Source organism: Pecten maximus, chromosome 16 (assembly GCF_902652985.1).
Source record: "Pecten maximus chromosome 16, xPecMax1.1, whole genome shotgun sequence".
Lineage (NCBI taxonomy): Eukaryota > Metazoa > Mollusca > Bivalvia > Pectinida > Pectinidae > Pecten > Pecten maximus.
The window spans coordinates 18,829,904-18,842,331 of NC_047030.1; the positions used below are offsets into that span (position 1 = coordinate 18,829,904).

At 35.0% G+C, this 12,428-nt stretch overlaps 1 protein-coding gene across 1 annotated transcript in view; it reads right to left on the bottom strand.

The window, feature by feature from the left end:
• Positions 1–12,428, bottom strand: part of LOC117314825 (nucleolar complex protein 2 homolog) — a 69,852-nt gene that overhangs the window by 45,560 nt on the left and 11,864 nt on the right. Inside the window, exon 12 of the mRNA XM_033868932.1 lies at positions 11,060–11,171. Within this exon, the coding sequence (XP_033724823.1) occupies positions 11,060–11,171 (112 nt within the window). The remainder of the gene's footprint in view (positions 1–11,059; positions 11,172–12,428) is intronic.

Below are 12,428 nucleotides of genomic sequence, written 5' to 3' on the forward strand. Positions count from 1 at the left end.
TAAAAGCTTATCCAAGATAAAAACAGGTTTCTGTTGCACACATTTCTGAGAATTTTTAAGAACAGGAAAACACAATTAACCAGCTTATTGTATAAACAAACAACATGTTTACAAATGTCTGACAACACTAATTACTACATTGACCAAATAACATCAACATGTTTATAACCTACACATATGGCAGTAATCCAATTATCACCTCACAAATTCTTGTTAATTCTAATAATACGTTTCCGTGTATTGTGAGATTATTGTATATTTCAGTCTTTTTTGTTGTTGTAATTTTGTAAGATTTCAATAGCATTATAAAGACATAACTTTGACAGCAAATGTGATTAAAGGGAGGTAACTCAGAATAACATGTAATAATAAAAATTAAAAAAAATTATAATTATGCTGATGAGAATTAATAGTGACAGTGCATACAGATATATTGTACATTTTTTGAGGCAACAAATCCCTTTATCAATTAAGACAAAGATATTTTAGAACAAGAGGCCCATGGGGCCTGTATCGCTCACCTGGTTGGATTAGACCAAATGTCAAAATAATGTTCATATTCAATTTGTTTTATTTGTAAATCTCTCTAACAATGCTATATATGGTTATAGTGTGGGAATCTGAACTGCTTTAAAGATTAATGAAGTCCAGACTCTCTAAGGTCTGAAAGACCTCAAGAATTGTTTTTAGAACATGCATGCATTCATCACTTTATGACTAGTAGCGATTTAAAGGAATTACCTCGATTTCCCCTATTGGGCCCCACCCTTTTGGCCCCTCAGGGGTCAGAGTCACTATTTATGCAAAATCTGTTCCCCTTCCCCCAAGGATGTTTCTGACTCAATTGGGTTCAAATCCATTCATAACTTTATGACTAGTAGCGATTTAAAGGAATTACCTCTATTTCCCCTATTGGGCCCCACCCCTTTGGCCCCTTTGGAGTCACTATTTATGCAAAATCTGTTCCCCTTCTGCCAAGGATGTTTCTGACCAACTTGGGTTCAAATCCATTGATTACTTAATAACTAGTAGCGATTTAAAGGAATTACCTCTATTTCCATTATTGGGCCCCGCCCCTTTGGCCCTAGGGGGTCAGAGTCACCATTTATGCAAAATCAATCTGTTCCCCTTCTGCCAAGGATGTTTCTGACCAAATTGGGTTCAAATCCATTCATAACTTTATGACTAGAAGCGATTTAAAGGAATGACCTCTATTTCCCCTATTGGGCCCCGCCCCTTTGGCCCCTTTCGGGTCAGAGTCACCATTTATGCAAAATCTGTTCCCCTTTCCCTAAGGATGTTTCTGACTCAATTGGGTTCAATCCATTCATAACTTTATGACAAGTAGCGATTTAAAGGAATTACCTCTATTTCCCCTATTGGGCCCCGCCCTTTTGGCCCATTTGGGGTCAGAACCACCATTTATGCAAAATCTGTTCCCCTTCCCCCAAGGATGTCTCTGACCAAATTGGGTTCAAATCCATTCATAACTTTATGACTAGTAGCGATTTAAAGGAATTACCTCAATTCCCCTATTGGGCCCCACCCCTTTGGCCCCTTTGGGGTCAGAGTCACCATTAATGCAAAATCTGTTCCCCTTCTGCCAAGGATGTTTCTGACCAAATTGGGTTCAAATCCATTCATAACTTTATGACTAGTAGCGATTTAAAGGAATTACCTCTATTTCCCCTATTGGGCCCCACCCCTTTGGCCCCTTTGGGGTCAGAGTCACCATTAATGCAAAATCTGTTCCCCTTCTGCCATGGAAGTTTCTGACCAAATTGGGTTCAAATCCATTCATAACTTTATGACTAGTAGCGATTTAAAGGAATTACATCTATTTCCCCTATTGGGCCCCGCCCCTTTGGCCTCTTTGGGGTCAGAGTCACAATTTATGCAAAATCTGTTCCCCTTCCCCCAAGGATGTCTCTGACCAAATTGGGTTAAAATCCATTCATAACTTTATGACTAGTAGCGATTTAAAGGAATTGCCTCTATTTCCCCTATTGGGCCCGCCCCTCCGGCCCCTGGGGGGTCAGAGCCACCATTTATGCAAATTCTGATCCCCTTCTGCCAAGGATGTTTCTGACCAAATTTGGTAAAAATCCAATAAGAACTTTTTGACTAGTAGCGATTTGAAGCAAATGTTGACGGACGGACGACGGACGGACGGACGGACGGACGACGAAGCTGCGCCATGACATAAGCTCACCGGACCTTCGGTCCAGGTGAGCTAAAAAGTAACAATACATATCACAAAGCAAAGTTACATAATTTATATATCGACCAGTAACGCTGATCGCTCTTGGCAGATGGATGGTATTCATGTATATGTGGATTTAAAATTATCAATATATATCTATATATTATAAAGTTTAAAAAATCCTGCATGCTATATATGACAGTTTTATTTTTTTCAAAATCTCAAATTTTTGAAAATTGTTAAAGTTCCATGGAGAATTCCAGGTCTTTAGAATACACTGCCAACTTGAAGTGTAAATGATTATGTACGACATTTAAATTCCTTTAATGTCAGGTGGGATTGAGTTGGCTTGAAATGCACTGTATGATAAGCTTGAATCAGATCAAAAATTCAGAAAAGCCTTCCAACAATTCTACTTCTTTGTAAGTAAAATCAAATTGTATTAATTCCTGTATATAAACATGCCATCCCCACGGAGCTTTTCTACAGCGAGAAATGCTATAAAGTGCCCGGAGAAATGATAAGATAATATCACCATGATAAAACAAAATGACGGCATTACCAATCTGTCAAATCCTTACAGACTTCTCGATGCGACAGGCACTGCACATGCTAGCCCTAACAGATCAATACACAAACTTTAGGATCCTGTTTCGCCCAATCAAAATCTATCTCTGAGGGATAAAATTTCCATCACGCATAGAACAAGCAAGTATTCCAAAGGTTAGAGAAAAAGAGTTTCATGAAAAATGATACAGACACTTACATCTCTAGTTTGTACTATAGGGAGCATTGGCTACCATACACAACATTAATTAAATTAAAACATAGAAACTATTAAATTAAAACATAGAAACTATTAAATTAAAACATAGAAAGCATTAAATTAAAACATAGAAACTATTAAATTAAAACATAGAAACTATTAAATTAAAACAGAGAAACTATTAAATTAAAACATAGAAACTATTAAATTAAAACATGGAAACTATTAAATCAAATTAGAGAAACTATTAAATCAAATTAGAGAAACTATTAAATTAAAACATTTATGTTACCATCAGGCACTCAGAAAATGTTTACAGACAAGTAGACCCTAAGGCCAGGGCAGGTGGGTCCATGGTGGCAGAGTGGTTAAGGTGTTCTAGACACTTTATCACTAGCCCTCCACCTCTGGGTTGTGAGTTCGAAACCCACGTGGGGCAGTTGCCAGGTACTGACTGTAGGTCGGTGGTTTTTCTCCAGGTATTCCGGCTTTCCTTCACCTTCAAAACCTGGCACGTCCGTAAATGACCCTGGCTGTTAATAGGACATTAAACAAAAACAAACAAACAAACCAGGGCAGCATGTTCAAGTTTGTCTAATGGAGATATGATGTGCTTACAAACATTCCAATGGGATGACCTAAATGAAAACATTTTCAAGGATATTTTTCCATATGAAATGTGGATAATGTCTACCGACTTCTCTTAAACAAGTTTTTGTAAAGAGTTATCAGATCATGTTGATCAGTGAAGACTGTCAATTAAAGATTAAATTGATCTATTGTCCCCGATTCACACCCCTTGTGTATAGAAACCTGTAAATCTTCACCTATTTGGCTCCAATCTTCAGTTCCAAGAAGCTCCAAACATGCAATATAGCAAACTTGGTTGGTATCATACTTGATAAAAATGAGGTTTTAAATGAAAAGATTCAGAGTTTACAGTCAATGGACAACCATAGAGCCATGACATACTACAATTGATAACAAGAGATCCCAGAAGGATCTTGGCACCCACCATTGAATCATTCTATGCCAGACTGATCTTCTCTCTACTTTCCTATTCCCTTCTTTCTTCCTTTCTTTTTAATAGACAAGAATAAGTGGAACCTACTTGCGAAGTTTGAAGAATATCCCTTCAGTTCTTTTCAAGAATAAAGCAAAAACAATCTTTAATTCCAAAATCAAAGATGGCCTACTGTCGGCCATTTTGTTTTTCGAACAAAAATCTGAATTGAATTGACACAACTAGGGACCAAGGGGAATCTACACATGAAGTTTGAGAAATATCCCTCCAGCGCTTCTTCAAGTAATAGCGATAACCAAGATTGTTTACAGACAGACGACGGACTATGGACGCACGGCGATTTGAGTAATTTCATGTCTAGTGATAAGTTCATGTCTGGTAACAAGCCCATATCTGGTAATAAGTCCACCATATTAACTGCAGTTCGTTTAAATGCTGACAAAAGCATTTAAGTCATGAGGTTAAGAGCCACCTTTTACAGGATAATGTCAGTCATTTGGACCATGTTAACAGGAACAAAATTTATTTTAATGAAGATTTGACATGCATTGGTTTGTGACATTATCAGCTAATAAAAACCTTCCTTGATCGATATTCCAAATTTTCCACCAGACACCAGACAGACTAGTCCTTTTACAGATACAAAATATGGTGATCACAGCTAATAAAGGAGGAGAATTAACCTACGGTTGAAATGCATTTGTACGTGGAGTAAAGAAAAGTTACTACACTGTAAAAGCACAACAGACCTGACAGAAAATAGACAGCTTAGAGTACACTGCTAGGGAACATCAATAGTATGCAAGAAAACAAGGCATGCACATTAAAAAAAATCAATACAATTCCTAGACCTACCTCTAAAGGTCGTTCAAAGGTCATTGATCTAAGACAAGCAGGCTTCCCTGCCCTTTTAGTAGTGATGCTTTTGCTGCCTTTAATTATTGAACAGTCTTTATATAAAGCATTTATAAGTGATATCAATGACACTGCATTGAAGGCTTGATTTAGTATGTTTGCCTGCAAATTTAAGCTATGTCATTCATATCAACTATAAGTGTCATATCAAAAAAAGAGGTCAAAGGCTTTGCTTGCATTCCATACAGTTTTGCATTTCAATACAGATAATGTCACAGTGACCTATTAACCAGATGCACATGTTAATCTAATTAAGATATTTATCAGTAATTTACCTCACTAATCAGAATGGTGCTGTCTAGATTAATAGCAAGTGTACTGCTCCCCACCAATCAGAATTGTGCTCTCTATTATTCCCTACCAATCAGAATGGTGCTGTCTAGATTTAATAGCAAGTGTACTACTCCCCACCAATCTGAATTGTGCTCTCTATTATTCCCTACCAATCAGAATGGTGCTCTCTATTATTCCCTACCAATCAGAATGGTGCTGTCTAGATTTAATAGCAAGTGTACTACTCCCCACCAATCAGAATGGTGCTCTCTATTATTCCCTACCAATCAGAATGGTGCTGTCTAGATTTTATAACAAGTGTCAGTATTAATAGCTCAACAAAGCTAATGTTATATTGTTTTTACCATGTACCAATATTAAAAAAATCTTGATTTAATTAGAAGTACTTTCCACCAATCAGAATAGCGCTATATATTCCATACACTGAAATCTGCCATATTGATCATCACGGCTACATACACTGCAGGTTTCATTTAAACACACACTTAATTCTTGAGACAACAGCAGAAAACAGAAGAACTTTTTGTTGAGCAGCCATTCCAAATGGCACAGTTTTGCTGTTACATGTGACTTTATTACAGTGCAATGTTAAAAGCTATGATAAAACATTAAAAATGTATTGTTTACTCTGAAAATGAAATAATGAGAAAATTGAATGATTTCCCCATTGAATATCATAAATAATTCACATGCACTTCACCAATGATCTTTTTGTCTTTTTCCCCAGAAGTGCCTATATCCTTTTTGTTATTTGTAATTGTATTGAGTAAAAAGTAGATACTGTGAATTTTATGAAACATGAATCCATAAAATCAATGAAATCTGGGTACTTTACTGTATGGTATTGTTCTATGAAATATGATGTGTGATTTAATATTAACTTATTGTCAGTGTGTTCATGTGCTGAAATTAAGATAAAAAAATGATTTTATGAAGGCTTAGCATTCATATGATACATCTGTCATACCTATCAGGATAAAACTAGGAAAACTTGTGATATTTCACTAGCAGTAAATCATGGCCGAAAAAAAAACACTGCAACACCCTCGTGAAAGATAAAGTCATTCTATCATATTCATAAAATATATATGATATTTAGACAGGAAATCATTCAATCATATCCTCTATATACCAATCAGTCTTTTATATAACAATCTCTAGCCCATTTTCCCTTGGTACCCTTTACAGGTCCAAAACATGTGAAATCCCCTTATATAAATTCATAAAGATTGTATTAGTATGATCTGTTTTTCCATTACTTCATTAAACATTCATAGCCATATAGCAAATATTCCCCATTCTCCCCGAACAGGATAGAAGAACAGGACATTTTGAGCCGTCAAAACATCAACTGAAACAGCCTGACGGCAACACAATGAAATAAGTGCTCTCCTATTGAGCAGAATAATTGGATAATCTTTCCTGTGTCAGATATAATGGTATTTATGATAAATAGCTGACATTTGTTATGGCCATGCTTCTGACGCTGGTACAGTGTGGGGGAGGAGGTGGGAGGAAGGGGGAGGAAGGGGAGTGGGAGGGGAGGAAAGGGGAGGGGATGGGAGGGGGAGGGGAGTGTGAGAGAGGCCTATTAGGGGGAACTATCATCAACACCACAGGCAACCATCACAGTTCACCATCAAATCTTGGACATTTTTTGCCAAAATTAAAATTACATTTAGCTCTGTTATCTTCTTATTTTCCAATGTGTTGTCAATAATTTCAATTCATATCAAAACCTGTGTTGTCAATAATTTCAATTCATATCAAAACCTGTGTTGTCAATAATTTCAATTTATATCAAAACCTGTTGTCAATAATTTCAATTTATATCAAAACCTGTGTTGTCAATAATTTCAATTCATATCAAAACCTGTGTTGTCAATAATTTCAATTCATTTCAAAACCTGTGTTGTCAATAATTTTAATTCATATAAAAACTTGTGTTGTCAATAATTTCAATTCATATCTAAACTTGTGTTGTCAATAATTTCAATTAATTTCATATCTTAACTTGTGTTGTCAATAATTTCAATTCATATCTGAACTTACAGCATGTTTGTGTTAAATTGAGTTAAGTGAATATTTGAGAAAAGAGTTAATGGGTGTAAAACTTAGGTAATTATCATCATTAATTATGTCATCAACAAATTTAAGTGACTTCATTACCTATCATAATATAATAGTTTATGTTCTGTTATAACACAATCACAGCAATATAGTCGTCTCAAAGTGGGTCACCAAATTTATCCTTTGTAATTGGTCTTTAGCAACCAGCCAATGTCTTTCTTAACTCCCTCGGGAGATCACACACAGAGCTGCCATTTTGGTGCTAACAACTTACAAACAACATTTCTTGCACTGCCCTAGCTACCAAGTACTCATTTACAAGGGAGAAGTTTCCATGTGAAATGAGGTTTGAAAAAAGAAAGATTCTTTTTTAGAAATTCACTGGGTTTTTTTTATTTCTCAAGAAACTGGGTTAAAAGACTGAAGACTGTACCATTGACAGATCAGTGAGGAAAGCACCCAGTTTAATTACAAACACTATCCTCTCTCCGAGAAAAAATATGGTTGATCTTACAGGGACAGGTGTACTTATTTGGTTGACTCAGTTCCACAGCTTTTGTTTCTTTCCAGTATTTTTGTCTCATTTTGAGAGGGAAATTGGTAAATTCAACAGATAATATTTGAAAAGTCAACTGCAAATTTTAGAAATTCAATGCAACATTTGGGAATGGGGTCCATTATCGGTCCATGAGAAGCAAGATGTTTAAGTTGCAACTATGATAACTGTCAAATATTGATCATGGTCAATGTAATGTTTCCATTGTGACTGCAGTAACATTAATCATGGTCAATCTGATGCTTATATAATGAGGGCTGTTATGTTAATCTTGGTCAATGTGATGTTTGTGATGGTCATAACAATCAATAAAATAATTGTGAGGTAAAGAGTTTCCTTGAGCATGATCTATAAGTGAAATTCATGCAGACTCCTTTGACATTACCGAATACACAGTATAACAACTAATGATTATGCGCCTACATATCTTGTTGCCATATTATTTCATTTTATTTTGAGCATTTGCATTTCCGTGCTATAGATGGACTGCCAACATCATTACCATTCCACTTATCAATTAGGAGGTTCTCTGCATAAAATCCAATATCGATACAGACAAATATAACCTAATGGCTTTATGTGACGTCAACCAGAGAACAAAGGAAAAAGAAAAGAAAATTAGTGTCTAAAAATAAAACAATTTCAGTATATGCGTTTTACACACCGAGGAGGACGGAATCTCTAGGCCTTGAGTCTCGTATAACATTATGTCAAAGTGAGGAGGACGGAAGTCTCTATAGGCCTGGAGTCTCGTATTACATAATGTGTATTGATTTTAGCAGTAGGTCTTCACCCACAGTTACATGTAGGTATCAAAACAATTATCTTCAAAATATTCATCTCAACTGTTTGAAAATTGAGTAAAGGGCACAGTGATGTTTTGAGAACATAAAGAAGTAATTTCCTGTCAACAAAACAAAACCCTAACATACTACAACCCGCAATAATAGTGAGGCTATCTACAGTTCTGTTCTAAGGGAAACAACTCTTATTGTGATTTTTTTATTGCTTCAACTGCTTTGTGTAATTTTCTAAAAATAGAGGTTGGCAAGTTTTTATTTTTTATTTTTATTTTTTCAAGTTAATCATTATCCATTTTCATATTTACTTCTTCAAAATGTGGGAAACAATGAATTATTATGGTTCTTTGTCTTTATTTCACATTAATGAACATGTGCTCTAATTTCATGGTTAAATATGATGGATATTACAGGAGAAAGGCTTGTGATGCTTTCATCCAAATAATCCTCTCTCAACCAGTAAATCAAAGTGCCAATTAGCTCACTCATAGGTACTGTGTGTGAGGGATTGAATAAAGGAGAAAAACAAGTAGTTTGTAAATATAAAATGGCAGGAAATAAGAAGATAATAAAACATTTTTTTTAAAAGTGCATTCCTGAATGTTTTACTGATGATTATCCTATGTCATTTTAAGGAATTTTATCGACTTCAAAAAGGCTGTGGTTGTGTTAACGTTTGCTGAAAGATGCAGAATTACTTTTTTAAAGCTCACTTGAATTGGCATACCATGATTAAGTCAAATTCTTAGATCTATTAATCTTGAGTTGTCTGTCATGTTTCTTGATAATCCACATCGTGATTCCCTAGATTCCTGTGACATACTATCAAAGTATATTTTGGTTCCTATGTTTTTTTAAAGTGTACTCAATTTACTGCTTTTTTCTCTCTCCATATAATATATATGTATATTATCTTTCATAACTTTTGTTAGAAGAAACTTGTCTCGGATATTTATTGTTTGTTACTGATGAATGGGCCTATCTTATCTGTTGGTTCTGTTGATTTGTTGAATCGAAAGTTCATGTTATATACATTGTACAAGCATTTCATTATCGACTGATTTAAATCATACCACTTCTTTATTGCTATCGGAATCTCCATAGTGCGAACAAGCGAACGATAGGTTTTGCCTCATAATTACTTATGGAATATATTATGCTTATATTACCATTTATGTAGGCCTCTTTTATGGAAATGACGCCAGAACCAATCAGAAGTATTCTACTTTCATTTTAAGCATCAAATGTAGAAACAATCGGAAATTTCACTTATCAATTGTCAACTAGAAAATCAATCTAAGACTAAAAACAGTATTCGACACTGAGGGCCATTTTATCTACCCAAGAGGTGACTTTTCGATGTTGCATAAACTAGAGTGTGTATGAGTTACCTCCCCTTGTACACACTAGACAGTATGCATAATAACTTAATAATAAAGCAGGTCATTGTGTATGATTTTAATGCTTTTTCTATAATTTATCTTTAACAGATGTCTTCAAATATATAGAAGTGTGAATCATATTACTACATTACAAACAAATACTTCGCAGAAGGAGATAGTCTTTTGTTAGTTTTTTTTGGAGAAGAATATTTCCCTGTCCCATCCTAAGCTCAACTGGATTTATCATAGAAATAAGTGACATTTTTATTCCCCCAAGAGTTCTGAATGAATTTGTCCAAAGTCAGCGATGATAGCTATAGGTGGCTGTTCAACAGCACCTAAAAACATATGAGATAAGTGGCTTTTTCTTTTTTACTTCAAAGCCTAAACAAGTAATTATTTTTTGGGCCTTAATTAGTTAAAAAAAAACAAAAAAAAAATTTATAATTACAAAATTTTTCTGAACAATTGAAAATATCACAGATATCCACTACCATTACTGGAGACATAAGTATAAATATGGAATTAACTTTTTAGGCAGTGTTAGAAACAGGAGACTTTATATGTAGACTTTGTTACTCTATTGTCTATAAAATTTAACATCAAACTTGTCACCATCTGTTAAATATTACTATTTAAAAAAAAAAGAAAGCATAATCTCATGTGGACTCTCATAACAGAAGATTTCAGAGGAAACAGCTGATAACATTGTCAGTTGACAGTCGAACAACAAAGTGCAACCTCAGGTGCATGTCAGAGGTGTGCTGTTCGGTCCCAACCTAAGCGCTTTACTTTTCTCATAAACATAAGATCACTAACTACCATGTAATGTTGTGATTCTGTCTTTGGGCAAAATGCTTCACCACAGTTGCTCTCAATAGCATAACATGGCTTGCCTTAGTTTAGTGTGGTATCCACAAGCTACAGCAAAGATAGCCACCAGCTACTACCAAGACAGCAATCTCAAAACGATCATGTCTGCTTCCAGGATGATAAAAACTCAGCAAACAAACAAATCAAACTCTGTTACAATGAATTGGTTGACTTACCTCGAGCAGAAATGGCAACACTGGGATAAATGTGGAGGTTGCTTGGGACAAAGTTGTCATCAGTCGGACACAGTGAAATCGCAATGGATAATACCTGGAGTTTGGAAGCAGTCTAAAAACAAAAACATATTATTATTAGTACAATAGATTATTAGTCACAATAAAACCAGAAGAAGTCATTAATATCAATATTGCCAAATGGACCCCTTTTGGCCAAGCACCTAAGGCCCCTGGGCCGTCTATCCCATCATTTGTATAAATTTGAATCCCAGCCACATAGGGATACTTACTACCAAATTCAGTTAAATTCAGTTTGAATGGCAGTTAAGAAGAAGTCAGATCAGGTGAGCTGACAAAGAGATGAAGTACAGTTAATTGGTGTGTTTGGAGTTTAATAGCAAAGCAACAATTAAGGTCACATGAAAACAGACTCCTTGAATGATGGGGAGACTCATATACAACTTTATAGTGCTATCCCACCGAAACATCATAGCCTATTGATAAAAGTTCATATAGCACCGAAACATCATAGCCTATTGATAAAAGTTCATATAGCGCCGAAACATCATAGCCTATTGACAAAAGTTTATCAGTCTAACAGCCAAATAATTTAAACGTCATAGATCTCAGTCTGTCCAGGACAAAAATTACTTAATTGCTAACACATTGATTTCCATATCCTTATTTTACAGGGGCCTGTACCTTTTCCATTGGGGAATAGGTTTGTATTTTGGCTAAATGGGAAAATATTATCAACAGATCTTTGTTTTATATTTAGTTAAGCTTATGTAAATAGAAACTATATACATATAGTAGAATTAATACATCTGCTTGTAAAAACATGGTGAAATATATTCTGATTGACATTTCTTCATACAAAATGACGTACACGGACACTTATGATGAACATGAAATTGGGAAAATACAACAAAATATCTCTAGGAGAAGAGGCCTAAAATCAGCCCCCAAATAAAAGTACCAATATAACTGATTTTGGTTTGTCTGAGAGCTTGGGTAGATATACCACATATGGCTAAATGATTCTGATAATGATGACACCTTAGAAAATAGAACAATAAAACCAACAAAACACAGATGCTGTTTTCCCACTCCCCCCGCCAAAATATAAAAAAAATAAAATAAATAAATATATAAAAATGAAAAAAAAAAAAAAAAAAAAATCCCAATTTTTCGACATGGTCACATTCCCAAAATCACTGGAATGTTAATCAGATGCTAACAATATGGAATCTGATGTGAAAATACTGGCTATATATGTATAGACATACGGACATATACACGTGATGTGAGCAGAGCTTCATGTATATACTAAGAAAGATAACTCTGTCAAACTTACCAAGATATCACC